This window comes from Notamacropus eugenii, chromosome 4, assembly GCF_028372415.1.
Source record: "Notamacropus eugenii isolate mMacEug1 chromosome 4, mMacEug1.pri_v2, whole genome shotgun sequence".
NCBI lineage: Eukaryota > Metazoa > Chordata > Mammalia > Diprotodontia > Macropodidae > Notamacropus > Notamacropus eugenii.
This window is the reverse complement of record NC_092875.1, coordinates 88251452-88273573: the sequence shown is the minus strand read 5'-3', so window position 1 is coordinate 88273573 and position 22122 is coordinate 88251452. Positions and strand designations below refer to the sequence as shown.

The 22122-nt window shown below is 39.7% G+C and overlaps 1 protein-coding gene and 1 pseudogene across 1 annotated transcript in view; one reads left to right on the top strand and one right to left on the bottom strand.

The window, feature by feature from the left end:
- The first annotated feature begins 3654 nt into the window (after positions 1-3654).
- LOC140502273 (rho family-interacting cell polarization regulator 2 pseudogene) lies at positions 3655-5537 on the top strand (annotated as a pseudogene).
- A 7692-nt stretch (positions 5538-13229) lies between these two features.
- The window catches only part of LOC140500318 (uncharacterized), a 55551-nt gene continuing 46658 nt past the window's right edge, over positions 13230-22122 (bottom strand). The window contains exon 6 of the mRNA XM_072602790.1: positions 13230-20170. Within this exon, the coding sequence (XP_072458891.1) occupies positions 19234-20170 (937 nt within the window). The 3' untranslated portion in view covers positions 13230-19233. The remainder of the gene's footprint in view (positions 20171-22122) is intronic.

The following is a 22122-nucleotide window of genomic DNA, read 5'->3' as shown; positions in this document are numbered from 1 at the left end:
TCTGCTCCTCTAAGGCAGTCTTCACCAAATGACTTCAGCTGAAGTAACCTTTATAAGTGTCTAATTCACTCATATAGAAACATAAGTAGAAAAACTTATTCAGCAGTCAAATGTAAATGATTTTTGGATTCTTTGTCACACTTATTCATCAATACCTCTGCCTCTCCATCAGGGTGAACAACAGATATGACTGTAAGCAATATGAAATCCATCATGTAAACAAATGGTAAGAAATTTTACTCTTTATTTACCTTAAATACAGCACACTGAGTCACAGATGGGAACAATGGGACAAGAAGCCCAGTACCAAAGGAGAATAGGGCCTAGTTTTGCCTTCTTTCCCTTCCCATTCCCCTGTCAAGAATGTAATAGAACCATATGCTTTGCAGCTGGAAGTAATCTTAGACTCTGGGGTCCCTTTTAAATCTGAGGTGCTTTGATTCTATGATAGTTCAAGTCTTTTATTTTACAGAAGAGGAAAATGAGGTCTAGAGCCATGAGCTAACTTGTCCACAGTCACAAGAATCACCAACTGAGTCATAATTCATACTGATTCCTAGTCCCCTTGTTTCTCATTTGGTGAGGAAAGTTCCAGGGAGAACTGGAGAAGTGGCTCCTCTCATTCACTCAACAGTGACCACCAAAGCTGCAAGGGTCTCTATATCTAGTTCAATCCTTCATTTCATCCTGCAATCTCAAAACCAGAAAGGACTTTAGATTTTAAGGATTTCAACCCCTTTGAATAAGTATCCTCTCTACAATACATTCAAGACAATCCAATCACTTCTTGAAGACCTCTGGTGATGGGGAATTCAAATCTGGCAAATGAGCCCATTTCATTATCAAAATTGATAGAAAGCTTTTCCTTACACCAAGCAAAAAATCCATCTCCCTGTATATGCCTGTAGTCCTGCCCTCCATAGACAAAGAAAATTTGGATAAGAAATGAAGGCAGAAGAAGCAAAAGTGAGTTCGCCAAGATCAGGGATAAAGCCAGATGGTACAAATGCTGGGCCTGGAGTCAGAAAGACCTAAGTTCAAATTCAATCTCAGATACTTTCTGGTTGCCTGACCTTGGGAAAGTTACTTAAATCCTGTTTGTCTCAGTTTCCACTACGGTAAAATGGGGATAGTAGAAGCACCTAAGTCTCAGGGATGTGAGGATCAAATGAGATAATATTTATTAAGAGCTTAGCATAGTGCCTGGGAAAGCGAGGTTGGTGACCTTGCACAACCCTCCCTCACTCAAAACAAACTCAAGTGCAAGTCATGTCATCATTACTCTAGTGTCACAGTCTTCTTCAAAAAGGAAGGACGAACACAAAGCACAGTGCCTGGCACATAGCAGGCACCTTCCTCCCCTTCCTATCCTCTTCCTGAAAAAATAAATGAAGAGGCTGGGACTTTTTGGGACTGAATGCCAATCTCATCTTCTCTCCAGGGCACATTTCACTCATTCAATCATTCTACAAACATGAATTAGGCGGCTTCAAGCAGGACCCTGGGCTAGACCCTGGGCATACAAAGCCACAATGGTGTTCCTGTTCTCAAGGATATTACATGCACAAGGACACAAGTAGAAAGATAAACAAAAAATGCCATATGAAGGGTAGGGCACCTTGGCTGCCACCATGGGCACACAGAAGACACATGGAAATGTCCTTGCCATCCAAGCACTTGAAAGCTTTAGTCTAATGCCTCTTTACTCAAACCTCATTGAAGGGTCCTTTGCTTAGCTCTGAGCCCCCCTGCCCCACCTTCCCCCCGGTTTCCTAGATCTGATCACTGATCAAAGAAGGCTCAGCGAAGAGGTGATAAAAGACTAGGGTCACCGAACAAAGAGTTCTGGAGACCCACCCTCCCCCCACCCCAAGCCGGGAGGGGAAGGGGTCCCAGAAGGAAGTCAGAGAGGAAGAACAGAAGGTCCTAAGGCCGGCCCGCTCGCGCCCCTCCCTCCTCCACGGGCCTCTCCCCTCCATCATACTCTCTCCTCCTCTCTCTTTTCTCAGGCCCCGCCACGTGCTCCTTCTCAGTCACGCCCCATTGGAGCAATTCTGCCACGCCCCACTTGGCCCCGCCCCCGCATCCCGCCGAAGCTCCTCCCCTCCTCAGCCACGCCCCTTTCTTTCCTCTCCTACTCGCTTATCCCTTTCTCTGAGCTCGAACTCAGCCCCCAGGGTCAGGCGGGAGGTGTGATCCAGAGAGGATGCTAGGGAGACTCTGGGCCTGAGCTGAAGGAAACAGGAAGTTTGACCTTGTTCACAGCCCCCTTCTCATCACCCCCAAGATCTCAGTCGACTGAGCTGCTCCAGCGCCCCCATTAGACACTTCCGGGGCCCCTCTAGGAAGTCGGGAGGACCCGACATCTCTGTTGCCAGTCCTCCGAGATCCCTAGAACTCCTGAGCCGGGCCACCTCCCGGCACCAGAGAACGTCTTCGGAGGAAATGGCTTTCCAGTACTGCTGTATCATTTTTTCCTACTAAAAAGTGATTCTCGCCCCCAAAACCAGCCCATCCGCGTGTCTTCTGTGCTGCCTGCAGACTTGTCCCTCTCCCACGTGCTGAAACCTTCACTGAACCTTACCATTTCCTCAAGCTAAAGCTCCCCTAAACCCACTGCCTCCACTTCCCCTCTTCTCATTCATCTTTCAACTCTGTGAAATCTGGTTTTCCAACTCATTGGTCACCTGAGACTACTCTCTCCAAATTTACCAATGATCTATTCATTTCCAAATCTGATGAGTTTTTTCCTCAATCTTGATCCTTTTCGTACTCAGTGACATTTGACTTTTCACCACCCTATTCATGGATATTTTCTCTTCTCTAAGTTTTCATTATACTATTTTCTCCTGTTTTCTCTCGCAGGTCCCTCCTATTTCCTCTGTATTTACTACTTCCCAACATTTTCTCTTTCCTGACTTTCCTCTCAGTCTTCTTTGCTGGCTCTTTTGAATCAACCCCTGAGGGTGAAACTTCAGAGTTCTATCCTGGTCCTCTTCTTGGAGCCCCAAACCACCGGGGCTCCCACAGGAACCAGACAACTACTATTGGTTAATTGTGCTAAGCGCTGGGTATACAGTAAAAGGCAAAAAACAGTCCCTGCTCTCAATTAGCTCACAATCCAATGGGGGAGAGTAGGCATGCAAAAAAAATCTGCACAAACAAGATAAATTGGAGATAATCTCAGAGAAAACACTAAGATTAAGGACAATAGGAAAAGGCTTCTTGTAGAAGGTGATTTCAGCAGAAACTTGGAAGAAAACCAGTTAAGCCAGGAGGCACAGATGAGAAGGAAGAGCATTCCAAGCACAGGAAACAACCCGAGGAAAGAGTCAGGAAATGAAGTGTCGTGAAACGAAGAGCAAGGAGGCTAATGTGACTGTATTGCAAAGTTTGTGGAGGGAAGTAAAGTGTAAGAAGACTAGAAAAGTTGAAGGGGGCCAGGTTATGGAACCAAATAAGATTTTATATTTAATCCTGGAGGTAATACGGAGTCAATGGAATACTTGAATATGAGGATGTTATGGTCAAACCTCTGTTTGGGGAAGATTACTTTGACAGATAATGTCTTTCTGGACAGTCTCTAAGGATCTGCTGTAAAATTTACTTGCAAAATTTAGAATGTGGAGTTTGGGGAATATCAAACTGGAAACCATGATGGTGGGATCTCAGTGATTCTCTCTTTAAAGTCCAAATGGGATTGTTAGAAGCCAGTCTTTTGTAGGATTTGGTGGTCTTCAATTAAAGTGACCCAGGTGTTATTGCCTTCACTGAAAATACTTCAGCACTCAAGAAATCTCAGGTCAAAATAAATACACAATTATGGCACAAAAAGCCTTCTTTAAGAACCTCAGACTAAAAGAGTGGAAGAGTTCTACTGGATCCTAAGAATGGACTTCCTAAATATTTGGAAGTTCCCTAGACATAAATGGATAAGTTGACTGCTTAGTTAAAAGACATAAGAAATTCTTGCTTGGATGTACAATATTCAAAATATTCATGAGACAGATAAAGTTTCAGATAAGTAAGGTAGGTTAACTCTATGATGCCTATTGTAGTCAAAGATGTCTCCAATATGGGGCTAGCAAAATGAAGCAAATGTCTGTTTACTTACATTAGCCAGTAAAGTTACTAGAGAGAGTTTGTCTGAAATCAACAATAGATACAAGTACAGGTTCCCAAAATGGGTAATACCGCCCCATGGAGGGTGCTGGTACGATTCAGGGGCGTGGTAGTCTCTAGTGCAATGCCCTCTAAGGCCATTGAATAAAAATAAAGGTCAACCTAACCCCCGGGAGGCGCTGAGTAATTTTTTTTTGAAATGAGGGTGGCAGGCCAAATAGGTTTGGGAAACTCTGCTACAAGGTACACACTGAAAATGTGCACCATTGAAACAGCTGGAGCATCTTTTGGAGTTTACCAAGGTGAAAGGTCTGGTTAGCTTTGCTTGGCTCTTTCCCAGATATCAAAATGAAATGCTAATGAAGTATGACTAGAAGCAGTGAAAACTAAAAAGTTTCAGAAATGAATATCAAACAACTGAGATGGAGAAATAGTTTTCCTGATGTGATTTCCTTTAAGGTAACAAAATTTAAAGACCTTACAACTCATGTTAGTGATGTGTCACCTGTAAGACCTTTCTGTGGCCCAGCTTCAGGTGACAGCTGTTGACATCAATGATTTTGGCACTATCAAATTGAACTTGAAAATATGGAGACTATGACCCTTATCCAAAGGTAATTAGAATAGGGTTTCAGTGCTCCAGGGAAGGAAAATGATGTACAGGCCAAGGCACTCCAGAAACTCTCACCTTCAAAGACCATTCCTCTTTTCCTAATCTACCTGATATCTTTGAAAATGGAATGGCAATTGAAGAGACAAGGCCACTATCAGTTTTAGTGTCTTGAGCAATGGAGACTATGCCTCATCTTCCAGATAAGTTGGATCTTCTTACTAATATTGGTCAGTCTAATACAAAACTAACTGTCACTTCAGCAGAGCATAACCTTAGCAGCCTGGCTTGCTAGACCTCCACCTTTGGAGGACACCCGTATAAGTACAAAACCACAGCTGAAACCCAGGATCTCAAAGCCACAGCTGGAGCACAAAGAGAAGCAGAAAGCCCCCAGAGCTCCTTCTGAAGTATGCTAACATGCATAATACCTGGGTGGAGATAGCCAGTTCCTGGAAAATAATATCGCAGCATCACTTAGGCATGCCTCAAATGAGGCATCTGAGCTTAAATCTGTGGAACCGGACACCTTAGAAGACAAATTGTCAAGGGAATCACTTCAGTGGAGGTGTCAGTGTTCTCAGAGTTTGAGGACTTAGTCAGTGAAGAATCAGAAGGCTGCAGATTGTTCCTAGAGGGAACCTTAGAGGAAGCTCTTTACCATGGACTTTACCTAACACCAGAGTCCCATAAAGAGCAATCTAAAGAGTTCCAACATTTTCAAACAAATAGTGGTGCCCTGGATGATATTCCAAAAGATTCCACACAATTTGTGGATCATAAAATAAATGATGCTGCCTCTTAAATGGAGATTAATGAGTGTAGCTGAGAATGAACAACATTTCAGTGCTTTGCACTTTGTGCCACTATAGGTGTCAGAGGCAGATCTCAGCAAGAACCTTCCTACCTTACATTAAGACACCTGCAAACAATGATATTGAACTGGAAGGAGGACTTTCAGGACTTTTTACTCATAGGACTTGCCCCCTCCACTCTCCACATTATCCTCCCCTTTGAATATTTGAAAGTGATTTGTAATCATTTATTTTTAAAAACTAAAAGCTCCTTTATTTCTAAAAACTAGTATAACCCAATTTTCATTTCTTTCATTTGTACATTGTTGTAGTGCTACAGAAACTGCTCATAATTATGAATGATGCATTTTGTATAAGGTTTTGCCCTCATGATACCAGGGTTCAGTCAGAAGAGTGACAGGACTTGGCTCTATTAAGTGATAGCTATCCAAAGTGGGCAGCGGTAAACAAAGTTCAGTTCCTTTTTACAAGAATTGATTCACATAAAAGCCAGTTGTCATAGCATGAATGTGATATTTAGTTGTGGCTTCTGAAATATGGAGAAAATGTCCAGTAGGGAGCATGATGTTAAAGAAGATAAGAAAATGTTGTTTCTGGAATTTTAGTGGTTGCTATGGAATGTGCCTTAAATATCCAGATCCTGTCTTGGGCTCATGATGGCATAGTCATCTGAGATTAGGTTATTGGTTTGTATTCTTTACACTTGGTGCTCCACAACATATGGCCTCTTTGACTCAGCACTTACCTTTTAAATGTTCCTCAGCTGTATTTTACTTAGTGGAGAAATGTTGAGAGTGTGGTTCTGTTTCTGAAGACATCCCCATTGTACTTCTCAGTGAATGTGAAGATTTAAAGTGTACTGTTCAATTGTTCAGTCATGTCCAACTCTTCTTGATCCCGTGGACCATAGTATACAAATGCTGCCCATTAGATTTCTTGGCAAAGATACTGGAGTGGTTTGCCATTTTCTTCTCCAGTAGATTACAGTTGAAAGAGGTAAGTGTCTAAGGTCGAATCTGAACTCAGATCTTCCTGACTCCAGACCCAGTGCTCTATCCACTGATCCACCTAGCTGCCTCTTTAAAATGCACACAAAATGTCAATAAAAACAAGAGTTGACAATAGGGATAAAAAAAATTGACAGCCAAATAGAGGATAAATTGGAATGGGAAGAGACATCCCTCATGTGCCCTCATATCATCATGTACTACTGTAGGCCTCAAGACTGGGGATGCATAAGAAGTGATCACTAGTAGAAAATTTGCTTTCATTAATTGAGTTTTTCCTAACCACTGTTACATTAATTGGACTCATTCCCAAGTCAGAAAACTCTCAGTGTCTCCATACCTTATAGTGAATCCAGATTACTGAAGAAAAGAATACCCTCTTGTGATGAAACTTGGGATTTCTCATAATTTAATTATGTAAGAAGAATACATAAACATGGAAATAGGGGTGGGAGCAGTAGGCATCAGAGGAACCTTACTCTCATCTGTAACAGATAAAGGAACATTAAACTCAAATATATATATATTTGGAAATATATCAACTTCAACAGAGAAACATGTAGGCATAGGGAGAGGAGAGGTGAGAAGAGGGAGGGAATAGTAACAAGTCCCCCCAAAAAAACAAAACCAGAAACAGAACCTTCCTGATCCTTAATGGGATATTAAAAGGGGAGAGGGTGTAGCTTAGATTACCTCTTGGACAACAGAGGAAGGACTGAATGAATTGTGCTGAGGGAATGTTGCTGCAGTAAGTCACTGTTTCTGAGCTTTTAGAGAAGCCTAGATTATATGAACTGAATAGAGTGAAATGAGCAAAAGCAAAACAAATTATACAAGAAAAACAGAGTGGGGCTCAGAGGCAGTTGTAGAGAAGAGGCACATTTTCCTCCAGAGAATTTTAAAATAATGCCTCACATCAAATTTTGGAGCAGCAGAACCAATGAAAGGTCAGGTTAAGACACTGTTTCCAGCCTAAGACAACTTAGGAAGTCAGCAGAAGTCTGTGACACAGGAGCAGGGCACACTGGAGCAGCAGCTTCAGGAGGTCTCAGCACAGAGGTGTTAACGGTGGGGGTGGGGGACAGGGGGAGTAGGACAACTGGTCAGAGATTACAGGGAACCTTTGTTAGCATGGGAGGCAGGCCCTGGCACTCTTTGACAGCTGTATTGCCCATACACAATTCTGGGTGGCAGTTCTAGCACAGAGAGGAATCACAAGGGAGCAAGGGCCCTGGTCACAGTTCCAAGGCAGAGAGGAGCACCAGTGCTTGCAGCTGCACGAGAGCAGGGGACCTAATCACAGTCCCAAGACTGAGAGGAGCAATAGTGCTTGTGGCTGCAGTAGAGCAAAGGGCCTTCCTTATTCAGAACACAGAGCAGGGAAAGCAGTGACCACATATTTTCCTGGAAAATACCACCTAAGAAGCACCAAAAACTTGCAGCTTCCCAGAAATAGCTCTGAGAAGAGCAGCACGAAAAAAGCCTGATGCTTGGGATAGTGTCTCCCCATTCCTAGGTGAGCAGATCACAACTTTAACAGAAAGTCCAAAGTAAAAAAACAGAATGAAAAAATAAGCAAACAAACAAAAAATGACAATAAAAAATCTATCATAAAGGCAGGGAAGACCAAGAAACCAACTCAGAAAAAGACAACAATGTGAAAACAGCTACAAACAAAGCCTCAAAGGGAAAAAAAACCCTGGTAACTGGACACAAGCCCAACAAGAATTCCTAGAAGACCTGAAGAAAGAGATAAGAGTGGTGGGGAGGAAGGGGAACAGGAAAAGAAATGACAGTGATGCAAGAAAAATACGAAAAGAGGATTAGCTTGGTAAAAGAGGCACAAAAATTCATGAAAAAAAAACTCCATAAAAAGAGAGAAGACCAAATGGAAAAGGAGGTACAAAATATGACTGAAGAAAATAATTCCTTAAAAATTAGACTTAGACAAGTGAAAGCTAATGACTCCATGAGACCTAAAGAAATAAGTCACAAAAATGAAAAAAAATAGAAGAAAATATGAAACATCAGAAAAACAGCAGACCTGGAAATTAGATTGAATGGAGAGTAAACAATTTTTGTAGTGCCTGAAAGCCACAATCAAAAAAGGAGCCTACGCATTATATTTTAAGAAATTTTAAAGGAAAGTGCTCTGAAATCTTGGTCCAAAGGACAAAATAGAAATGGAAAGAATCCACAAATCACCTCCTGAAAAAGACCCCCAAATAAAAACTACCAGAGACATTATAGACAAATTCTAGAGCCCCCAGGTCAAGGGAAAAATACTGTAAGCAGTCAGAAAGAAAAAATCAAATATTATGGAACCACAGTCAGAATCACAAGATTTAGCAGCTTCCACATGAAAGGGATGAAGGTTTTAGAATATGATATTCTGCACAGAGTGAGTTGAATAGGAAGTGATATCTTAAAAAATAAAATTAAGGGGTGAGAGAGGAATATGTTGGGAGGAGAAAGGGAGAAATGGAATGGGGCAAATTATCTTTCATAAAAGAGGCAAGAAAAAGCTTTTTCAATGGAGGGGAAAAGTGGGGGAGGTGAGAGGGAAAAAATGGAAGCTTACTCTCATCACATTTGGCTAAAGGAGGGAATAATGTGCACACTGAATTTGGTGTGAAAATCAATCTTACACTACAAGAAAGTAGGGGAGAAGGGGATAAGTGGGGGTGGAGGATGATAGAAGGGAGGGCAAATGGGTGGAGGGAGTAATTAGAAGTAAACACCTTCGGGGAGGGACAAGGTCAAAAGAGAATAGAATAAATGAGGGGCCGGATAGGATGGAGGGAAATATAGTTAGTCTTTCACAACATGACTATTATGGAAGTCTTTTGCATAACTACACATGTATAGCCTATATTGAATTGCTTGCCTTCTCAGTGGGGATGGGTGGGGAGGGAGGAAGGGAAACAAGTTGGAACTCAAAGTTTTAGGAACGAATGTTGAGAATTGTTTTTGTATGCAACTGGGAGATAAGAAATACAGGTAATGGGGTATAGAAATCTATCTTGCCCTACAAGAAAAGACAGAAGATGGGGATAAGGGAGAGGAGAGGTGTGATAGAGGGGAGGACAGATTGGGGGAAGGGGTAATCAGAATGCATGGTGTCTTGGGGTGGGGGAGGGGAGAGATGGGGAGAAAATTTGGAACTCAAAGTCTTGTGGAAATGCATGTTGAAAACTTAAAATAAATAAATAAAAATTTTAAAACAGAATATGATATTCTGGAAAGCAAAGGAGCTAGAATTACAACCAAGAATAACCTATCCAGCAAAACTGAGTATAATGCTTGAAGTAGGGAGGGGAGGGGAAAAGATGGATATTTAATGAAATGGAGGACTTTCAAGAATTCCTGGTAACAGAGACTAGAGATGAAAAGAAAATCTGATATTCGAACATAAGAATCAAGAGGACACAAAGGTAAACATGAAAGAGAAATCATAAAAGACTCAGTAAGACTAAAATGTTTACATTCTTACATGGGAAGATGATACAGACAATTCTTGCTTATGTAAGTGAAATATTTCATAGTCCTTTCATAAAATGATTTTTATATAATGTGAATTTGCTTGCAGAGGACAGGAATATGTGGGGCTCAGACCAGACATGTGGGGAACTGACATAAAGAACATATGGGGAGCAGATACATGCAGACACAAACAGGAGAGAACAGGCAACAGATAGGGGCTAGGGACAGACATTCTGTACCTGAGTGCAAACAAATGAGAGACAGACACACAGGGGCCAAACATACAGGTGGGTAGGCAGAGTGGGGCAAGGCCTCCTTTCGCATTCTGGCGGTCTTAAGCAAAACCCACAATGCAGCAGCAGCAGTCTCTCCACTCATCAGTTCTTCTGCTTTCACTTGGAAAGTTTTTTTCTTTTAGATTGTTGGTGATGCTAGTGTTGGTGTTGGTGTTGGTATTGGTGGTGGGGGAGGGGAAGAGGCTATAGAGAACTGAGTTGAGGGACAGGAGCGGAGAGAACACAGTACTGTAAACTTAACAGGTTTTTTAGAATGTGCATTTCTTTCAGAATTCTTTATATAAAATCAAATTTGCCTAATGTAAATTTACATACAGCAAGAACTCTCTGTACATGTAACTCCTAGGAACTTTATCATTAGGTCAATTAGAATCTACGTAGAGAGGGGGCACAGTATGAGTCAATTATGTTGAGATGATATAAAAAAGGGGGGGTGAGAAAGAGGGATACACTGGCAGAAGGAGAAAGAAAGAATGGAAGAAATTATCTCATATAAAACAGACAGGCAAGGAAGAGCTTTTACATTGGAAGAAAAAATGGAAGGGCAGGCAACACCTGAACTTTACCATCAACAGAATGTGTTCAAAGATGGAAGAATATATATACATTCAGTTGAGTATAGAAATCTATCTTACCCAACAGGGAAGTAGAAGGGGATAAGAGAAAAGGGAAGAGTGATTAAAGGAAAGTCAGCGATCAGAAATAAAAGAGACTTTTGATGAGGGACAGGGTAAAGAGAATAAAGGATAATCAGAAGAAAATAGGATAGAAGGAAATACATAATAATCATAATTATGAATGCAGATGGCATTGATTCACCCATAAAACTGATGTGGATAGAAGAATAGATTGGAAACCATAATCCATCAGTATGTTATTTACATGAGAAACACTTGAAACAGAAAGACATGCAGAGTTAAAATAGGGGCCCAGCAAAGTAAAAATATTTGGTAAAAATAGACCTAATTAAAAGAATACACAGAGAAATTACATTTTTGTGGGGGGGAAGGTACAATACACAATGAATATAAAAAAATTTACAGCAAGTTTCTCTGATGAAGGCCTCATTTCTCAACTATGTATTGAACTGAGTCAAATTTATAACACTGAGAGCCATTCCCCATTTGACAAATGGTCAAAGGATATGAACAAGGCAGTTTTCGGGGGGAAAAAAACCAAAGCTATCTATAATCATGAAAAAGTATTTAAAACATTACTGACTAGAGAAATTTAAATTATAACAACTCTGAGACACCACCTCACACCTATCAGAAATGACAAGTGCTGGAAGGCATGTGGGAAAATAGCTATCCTAATGAACTATGGGATTTGTGAAAATTCTGTAGAACAATTTGGAACGATACCCAAAGGGCTATAAAACTACATATTCTTTGACCCAGCAGTAACAATTCTAGGTCTGTATCCCAAAAAAATCAAAGGAAAAAGGCCTGTGTGTACAAAAACATTGATAGCATCTCTTTTTGTTGTGGCAAAGAATTGGAAATTGAGGGCCCATCAGTTGGGGAATGGAAGAATAAGTTGTGGTCTGTGATTGTGATGGGGTATTATTGTGCTCCAAGAATGACAAGAGGGATGGTTTCAGAAAAACCTGGGAAGACTTATGTGAACTGATACAAAGTGTACTTACTGTACACAGTAAAAGCAATATTGTAATGATGATAACAGTGACTTAGCTACGGTGATCAATACAATAATCCAACGCAATTCAGAAGGACTCATAATGAAAAAAGCTATCCACTTACAGAGGAAGAATTGATGAATTCTGAGTGCAAACTGAAGAATGATTTTCTCACTTTATTTTTCTTGTTTTGCAAACATGGCAGGAATGTTTTGCATGATTTCAAATGTCAAACTGATATCCTATTGCTTGCCTTCTCATGGGGGCTGGGGGGGACAGGCTTGAAGTAGGAACAAATTTTGAAACTCAGAATTTTTTTTAAAAGATTGCTAATTTTTTTTAAAGAGAAAAAATATATTTTAAAGAAAAAGATACTTTGAAGCCTCTTGATTCTCATCCTTCTTGACCCACGTACTTCATTTAACATTGTTAACTATTCTCTCTTCCCAAATATTCTGCCTTCTCTGGGCATGTAGCCCACTTCTGGTTCTCCTAATAAAACACAGAGTCAAGATAGGAAACCACACAGATTGTCTTCCTCTGGACATGGCATCTAGAACAATATGACAAAGGAAGAGGGGTAATGGCACCAGCACCTCCATATTTTATTTGGCATGCTTCTCTTAATCTAACCCAAGATTGCACTGGCTTTTTGGGGTTAACACAGCAGTGTTGACTTAATGAAAATCCTACTCTGATGTGTCATTGTTTAATGGAGGTGACCCTGGGTGTGTTAGAGTACTTAGCAGACCAAGTTGGAGGGATTGTATATAGTTAAATATGGAGGAAGTCATCACCAATAGGCTGGCCTATAGATGATGACCTCTTTGCCGTGGCAAACCATTAAACAAAGAAAAACACAAAATGGCTCTCCTTTATGTGTCCCCTTTCCACTGCTGCAGTGATAATGGTGAAACATCGGAAAAGGCAGCAAATGATGAAGCTTTGGACTATTTATAAACATTAACTGGTGTTATTCTAAATGCATACTCTCTGTCCAACAACTGATAAACTGGTACACCTAGGAAGTGGAAGACATCAGTATTGGAGCAGCATGTTCTAGTGAACGGATTCTGGACTTGGACTCACGAAGGTCTAGTTTTCTAGCCTGTCTATGACATTTATTGACTGTATGATCATGGACAAGTCTGATCCTCAATCTCAGCTGTAAAATGGGAATGATGCTTGTCATAACCACCTCACAGAACTGTTATGAAGTACAAACAAGATATGTATAAACAAAACTTGCAAAACTTGAAGCACCGTAAAAAGTTTATTGAACTTGTGGCTCACTAACACCCTGAGATCTTTTTCAGAACTGTTGCCTAACTATGCATTCTCCATCCTGTACTTATAAGGATGATTTTTTTTTAGTACAAGAGTAAATTTTACATTTATCCCCCACTGAATTTCTTATTAGATTCAGCCCAGTACTCTTGCCTGTAAAGATCCTTTTCAATCTTGACAGTCAACCAGTATGTTTCTCTCCCACCTTTGAGTCACCTTCAAATTTGAGGAGCCATTTATGCTTTTAACAAGTCACTGATAAAAATGTTAAGCACAAAGGAAAACACAGATCCCTAGGGAAATCTACTGGAGACACTGAACCATTAGACAAGTGCCCTGTACCCCTCACCCGCCAAGAATGGCTAAGCAAATGGTATTGAATCCATCTAACTATATTCTCATCTGTTCTATAACTTGCCATCTTCTCTACAAGAATAGCATTTTGTTCAGTATAGAATACATTCATTCATGTTCACACATACACACAGCCGTATTTAATAAGTAGGTCTTTAATCCCCTTGTTAAGATCTTTGGATATGGGAAGTTTATTCTCCCTGTTATGAATTCTCAGTCAGCATATTACATGTAGAATTCCAAGGCAGGAAAAAATAATTCCAAGTTCCTCTGACTTTCAGCCCTCAGTTAAGAGACTAACCTAAGGCCACTACCTGGGACTTACCAGATAATCATCTAATTGTTATCTTGTGTCTTTTGCTTTATCCACTAAAACTAGCAAAGGTTTTCTCATCTTTTCTTAATAATTTAACAAAGCATCTGTATCCAGACTATTCTACAGTGGCTCCAATCACAGATTATCTAACCTCTCATGTGTCAAGTGGTTGTTGTTGCTCAGTCACGTCCAGCTCTTCGTGACCCTATGCGCACCACAGCATGCTAGGCCCATCTACACTCCAATATATTCCAAAGGCTATCCAAGTTCATGTTTATTGCTTCCATGACACTATCTATCCATTTCATCCTGTCATCCCCCCTTCCTTTTGCCTTCAATCTTTCCCAGGATCAATGAGTCCTGTCTTCTCATTAAGTGGCCAAAGTATTTAAGCTTCAGCATTTGACCTTCCAGTGAACAGTCTGAAAAATTTAAGCATTCTTTGATCTCCTTGCTTCCAAAGGGCTCTCAAAAGTCTTCTTCAGCACAAAAGCATAGATTCTGTGGCCCTCAGCTTTCCTAGTTCAACTCATACAGCTATATACTGCTAGTAGAAAAACCATAGCTTTGCCTAGATGGATTTATGTCAACAAGGTGATGTTTCTGCTTTTTAGTATGCTATCCAGATTTGCCATAGCTTTCCTTCCATGACCCCATTTGGGTTTTCCTTGGCAAAGATACTGGAGTGGTTTGCCATTTCCTTCTCCAGCTCATTTTTCAGATGAGTAAACTGAGACATACAAGGCTAAGTGACTTGCTCAGGGTCACACAGCTAATGTCTGAAACCAGATTTGAACTAATGAAGAAGAGTCTTTCTGACTCCAGCCCCTGCTCTCTATCTACTGTGCCATCTAGATGCCCCATCTTCCTTGAACAAATCAGAAATCTTCCACTTTTCACATCCTCATTCCTCTTCCACCAGTTACTATACTCAAAGATCCCAAAGCTTGGATCTGGGAGAGGATAAGTAACAGATGACATCTTATCCCACAAATGATCACCCAGAAATCCCACTATATCCACAAAGAAGGTAGCACTTCTAACACACCAGAGATGCAACTCTTTCTTTTACAAAAGGGGGAAACTGGGAAGTTAATTTTTGGAATTGCCCTACCATTGCCCCAATATGGACACAGACTTGGAAGCTGAGTACCCCACTACTATCTCTACACACCCATAAAGAATATCACTTAATTAAGCTCCTTTGCACACTTAAGTCATGTGTATAGGTTTTCTTCCCCCCCCTCCCCCATCCATGTAATAGACAGGGTCTATTTAGGGAGGTGTTTGTTGCCAAATGAAGGAAATGAAATGGGCAGAAGAAACTGAGCTCATTTTTTAAATGCATCAAATTCAATTTCTAATTGCTAGGGAGAAATCCCTGAATTCAGTGAGATAGATAGTCCACTGGGGCAAACAAAATGAAATGAAATTTGGGTGGGACCACATTAGAAAAGATCTCCTAGAAGTGCCATTTAAAATGGGCTTCAAAGGATGGGTAAAAAGAGGAAAGTATTCAAAGCATAAGGAAAAGCATGAGGGGGAAAAAGACATGTAAACTGGAGAGCATAAATAGTATCCAAGTCATTTGACTTGGGAAAAAAAGTGGGTAAAAATGAACCATAACTAGAAAGGTAGAGTGGCACCTCACTGTATAAGACATTGAATGCTATGAAAGAGTCTGAATTTTTGTCAAAATGCTATAGGAAGTTGCTAAAGATTTCTGATTAGTGAAGTGACATAACCAGATCTATACTTGAAAGGGATTTTGGCAATGACATCAAGGCTGGATTGGAGGGGGTAAGTCATGTTAGGAAACTACTGCATTAGTTCAGATAGGTGGTAATGAAGATCTGTACAAGGACAGAAATAGAAAAGAGGGGAGGTATGTTGCATAAGCAGTAGTATTTGAAAATGATCTAACAGTCAAAAAGCATTTATTAAGCACTTACTATGTGCCAAGCACCATACTAAGTGCTAGGGATACAAAGGCAAAAGACTCCCTATTCAAGGAGCTCACAGTCTAACGGGGTAAACAACACACAATTACATACAAACAAGATAAATGCAGAATAAATTAGAGATGATCAACAGAAGAAAAACACCAACGTTAGGAAAGACTTTTTGTATTAAGCAAAATTTTAGCTGATCCTTGAAGGCAGGGAAGTCTGGAGGAAGAGACAAGGATGGAAAGGAATCCAAGTATATTGCACAGCCAGTGAAAACGGCTGCAGTCAGGAGATGGAGCATCTTATACAAAGAATACGAGTGGAGTATCACGATCAGAGTAAGCTGGGATAAGGTATAAGAAGACTGCAAAGGCAGGAAGGCAGTAGGTTATAAAGAGGATTTTATATTTCATCATGCAAGTGACAGGGTTCCCGGAGTTTATTGACATGGTCAGCCTTACGCTTTAGGAGCTTACTGGCAGCTGAGTAGAGGAAGGACTGGAGTGAGATGCAGGAAGAAAAGGCTATTATTGCAATAATCGAAGCATGGGGTGATGAGGGCCTTTACTGAGGTAGTGGCAGTGCCAAAGGTCAAAAGGGAACACGAGATGTTACAAAGGTCAAATCAACAAAATTTCTCAGTTCCCTCCCCTACATCTCACCTCTCCATATCTCTAACAGCCCATGAGCAGCATCCCCATCCTTGTCAACAAACTCTGCCAAGACCAAGCGAGTATGTGAAAATGTGTGTGAGCAGGACAGTGAAAGCTGTCAGACCATGTACATGAAGACCCCTTAAACTCCCTCCCTGCTATTTACGGACTGCCCTTATGGGCTCCGAAGCCAACTGAGACAGTAAAACGTTCTCTTTCTCTCTCAATAAGAGCCCAGGATGCAACTGATAAAATAGAACAAAGTTAAAATCTCATCAGAGCACACCATTCCAAGAATGCTCCTTGGAAAATAAGAACCTTTCCTCAAATGATAAATGCTCAAAGGATATGAACAAGGATTTTTTAGAGGAAGATCTTCAAGCGATCAATAGCCACATGAAGAAAAAAATGTTTTAAATGACTACTAGAGAATGCAAATTAAAACATCTCTGAGGTTCCACATCACACCTGCCAGATTTACAAAGTGAACAACAATAACAGAAAAGACAAATGCTTGAAGGGGCTACAGGAAAACAGAAATACTAATGCACTGTTGGTGGAATTGTGAACTACTCTAGCCATTCTGGAAAGTAATTTGGAAATGGCCTCCAAAAGCTAAACTGTACGACTCCTTTGCCTTAATGACATTACTATTAGATCTATACACTCCTCCCCCCCAGAAAAATAAAGGGGAAAAGGACCTGTATGTGCAAAAATATTTATAGCACTCTTTTTGTGGGAGCAAAGAAATAGTTGAACAAGTTATAGTATATGTGATGGAATACTATTGTGCTATAAGAAATGACAGAGCTAGTTGCAGAGAAACCTGAAGAGATCTGTATAAACTGATGCACTGTGAGGTGACCAGAGCCAGAACAATTTATACAGTAACAACATTGTAAAGAAAAACAATTTTTGAAGACTTGGTAACTCTGTTTAGGAAAAATAATCAACCACCATCCCAAAGGATTCATGATAAAATGTGCTATGCACCTACAGATAGAACTGATGGATTCAGAATACACATTAAAGCATATTTTCTTTTCTTTCTAGACATGGCTAACATGCAAATTTGTTTTGCTTGACTCTACGTTTGTAACAGGAGTTTGTTTTTATTGCTTTCTCAATGGGAAGGAGAAAGGGAAAGGCAATGGAAAAGAGACAATGGAAATATGTTTGAAAACAAAATTAAAAAAAAAATGTTCCTTGGAGACAGTGCAATCTATTGAAAAGAACACTGACTCTGGCGTCAGAAATTTCAGTCCTAACTATGTAACCACAGGCACATCATTTAACTGCTCAGAGCCTTGGTTTCCTATCTGCAAAATGGGAACAAAAAGGATTGCTGATATGATTTACCTGATTATTATGGAGCTGAAATATGACGATCTGGGTAAACTGTTTTGCAAATTTTAAAGCACCCTGTAAATATCAGTTATCACTATTATTATTATTTCACCTGTCTGGGCTTCAGTTTTTTCATCTATACATTGGGAATAATACATTTACTACCTTCCTCACCAGGTTATTGTGGAAAAACGTATCTTATAAACCCCCAAACACTATAAAAATGTTAGTTGTTACTCACTCTACTATTACCAAAAAACTCATTTCAGAGGCAGCTCATGGCAAGCAGATTTTGATGACCTGTATTACAAGGAATTTATCACAAGGAAAAATCCCATACAGCACATAAACAACCCTACAATGCTGTTGTGAGGAAGGCACTTTGTAAACCTTAAAATGCTATATAAATGTGAGCTATTTTTTGCTTCTTCTAATAGTTTTAAGTTGCAAGATCACACAAGCAACAAACACGTTCACCTATGAGAACACAGCTGTGTTCTCAAATACAATCTATTCTATATCAAGGTTAATCTGAAAAGTTTATTATTATGCATAATTGTTACTGTAATGCTTAGAAAGTAAGTATACATGATAAATAATTCAATAAATTACTGCAATTAATATTACTTCTAGGGTCAAACCCCATTTTTCATGAGTTTCCTTTTCTCTCTTAATTTGTTTTTCACCATGATATTGATTTCGATAGTCTTCCCTGATTGCTAGGTATAGTTTAATTCTCAGCCTGCTCCCTGGGAGCCACATACCTCAAATGACCCTAGACTTCACATTCCAGCCGCCAGGGTTCTCTGTACTCTCAGTCTCCAGGCCCAGGCCTAAAGCCAATGTATCCTCAAACCCTCACACCATAACAAAAACAATATTCAAAGATACTTCCAAATTCTAGTAGATAACTCGGACTAACAATGTTTTTCTAATCTTATTCCAATAACCTCTAGACCTCCACACAGCCTTGCCCTAAAGGATCTTATAATTATGGACAAATTCACTGAATCTTTCTGCAGCCTTCTCCACTAACTAGATCACTTAAAGGACACCAAGATTCTCCCATATTGAAGGAGAGATCTCTCTCATACAGAATTTCTGATGTTAAAATGTGGGTTTCAACTGAACATATTTCTAATCATTACAGTAATAGGTTTCTTTTGTATGACTTTCCTGAAGTTTAGTTAAGCTGTGAGCTCTGATGAAGGTTTTTTTTCCCTACACTTCTGACACATACAGGGTTTTTCTCCAATGAGTTCTGAGATATTAATAAGTTTAAATTTATTTCTGAGAATAGCTATTAAGAGCTAAAAAAAATATTCTTTATAGACACCTTTTGCTCATTCATTATATTAATTTTCTCCAGAGTGAATTATCTGATGTTTAAGGAGGTTTGCTCTTTGACTAAAAGCTTTACCACATTCATTACACATAAAAGGTTTCTCTCCAGTGTGAATTCTTTGATGCTGAATAAGATTTGAACTCCTACTGAAATCCTTCCCACATTCATTACATTTATAAGGATTCTCTCCTGTATGACTTCTCTGATGTAACATAAGTTCTGAGTTCACACTGAAAGCTTTACCACATTCCTCACATCCAAAGGGTTTTTCTCCAGTATGGGTCCTCTGATGTCGAATAAGTCGAGAACTCCAACTAAAGCCTTTCCCACATATATTACATTCATAGGGCTTCTCTCCACTATGAGTTCTCTGATGTCGAACAAGGTTTGCTCTCTGGCTGAAGCCTTTTCCACATTCATTACATTCATAGGGTTTCTCTCCAGTATGAGTTATCTGATGCTGGATAAGATTTCCTCTCTGGCTGAAGGCTTTTCCACATTCATTACATTTGTGGGGTTTCTCACCAGTGTGAATTCGTTGATGTCGAACAAGTTGTGAGTTCAAACTGAAGGCTTTACTACATTCATCACATTCATAAGGTTTCTCACCAGTATGAATGCTCTGATGCTGAATAAGGTTTGCTCTCTGACTAAAGTCTTTCCAGCATTCACTACATTTATATGGTTTTTCTCCAGTATGAGTTCTATGATGTCGAATAAGTTGAGAGCTATGACTAAAGGCTTTGCCACATTCCTCACAACTATAGGGTTTCTCTCCAGTATGGATTCTATGATGCTGAATAAGTTGTGAGCTTTTTCTAAAGCCTTTTCCACATTCATCACACCTATAAGGTTTCTCCCTAGTGTGAATTCTCTGGTGCTGAATAAGGTCAGAAATATATTTGAAGTTTTGGGCACAGATATTACATTTATGGGGTTGCTCTCCTACAATATTGCCCTGAGGTACATCAAGGTTTGAATTCATAATGGAGTCTCTCCAAAATTCCTTATATTTCAGGCTCCTTTCCTCCATGGGATTTTGTTTATGGATCACAGTTACTGGCTTGAAATGTTTCTCCAGGGAAACAGGTTCCCTAAAAATTAACTCGGCAGAGTTTCCCTGATAGCTCACTAAATTTCTTTCTGGTTCACAAGCTTCTCCAAAAACAAATTTCTGAGGAATGACCCTTAGAAGTATTTCTGATATCCCTCCACGTAATCCTGTATCTTCTGACATATCTTCTTCTTGAAAGGATGTCTTGTTCTCAGTCCTTATCTCAGAATCTGAAATAATAAATAAAAAATGTTACCTTTTAGATGTGCTAAAGGGAAATTATAAGCATAAAATATATTCATAGAAATTAATGTCTAAGAGGAGTAAGAGCTTTAAAAGTAATCAAAACAGTTCTAGATAAAGGACAGAAGGGAGAAGTAGAGATTAGGTAAGAAAGGGAATGAAGTAGTGGGAGGACTGACCAAAGCTAAGCAGAGGAATTAAGGATGAGCTAGAAGGTCAAAGGATAAGCAGGTGAACCAGACTGAAGGAAATGGGGTTCATGAAGATGATGGGGAGTAGTATCAAATGAGACAAGGGCTTCAACAGTTAGGTGACAATGGGTGAAGTAAAATGCTGTGGGTGATAAAGATACACTGTCATAGGAAAAGAAAAGAATGGTGTTCCTGCCTGGGCCCAAATGTGTACCACATGTTCACTCAGTGAGGAGGGTTTTCCATCCAATAAGAATTTTTTTCAGGAGGGGAGGATTAACACTTCAAAAGCCCTCTCCAACACCAGTCAGTCCACCCTATGTAACTGATATTCAGACAACTCTTTAAGATTTACAAAGCATTTCATATACAATATCTCATTTCTATGAGTTAATTACTACATTCATTATTATCCCCATTTTATGGAAGATGAAACTGGGGCTGAGAGAGATTAAATACCTAACCCAGGGTCACATGGTTAATAGTTGTCCAATACAGGGTTCAAATTCCAACTCCAAATCCAGCACTCTTATCTATTATATCAGCCAATTTTTTCCAGTGCCACTGATAGCAAAGCAGGGCAATGCAGCGTACTGCAGAGAAAGCCCAAATTCAAATTTGTTATCAGAAGCCCTAAGTGTGAATCCCAGCTTCATCATACACTAGCTGTAACCTCCAACAAGTCACTTACCCTCTCTAGGGTCCTATTTCTTCATCTATGAGATGGCAATATCATTATCCACTCTGACTTAAGAGGTTGATTCTCCTTGCTAAGAAAGATATATGACAGCCAAGGGCAACAATGATTTAGAACATAAACTAATTAAGAAAATATTATGGAACATTGTAAATGGCATAGATGAGAAGCAATAGAAAAATAGTTTAAATGAAGTTTAAAAATCCTGACTGAATAAAGTTATCTTGGGAATATAAAGGATGAAACCGTAAAGAGGACAACATGGAAAATATGAAAGACCTGCAGCTATATTTTATAACTCTTCTTACTATCAATACATTTGTCTAAATGTGTTGTATGATAAAGTAGAGATGGCATCAAAGGAAACCAAAAATTGAAAACAGCTAAACCAGATCAAGTATGCAAACAGAGGCATTTCCTGCTGGAGGCCACACAATTTGGGAGGCATTAAGGTATCTAAAATTCTCAAGATATGTGGGGAAAATCCCTGACCTTATTACTAAAAAAAAAGGCAGACAATGAACGCTAATACTGATGGATCCAGAGTGTATGGTCATGTGACCAGAAGATGATAGATTATTTCTTTTCTCTAAAACACCTCAATTCTTCAACCCTCCTCCCCCAAAAACAACCCCCAATATATCATATGTAATTACAACAAAGATGATAGAATACCAACAAGGTGAAATTTTTAGACATTAATGACAGAGAACA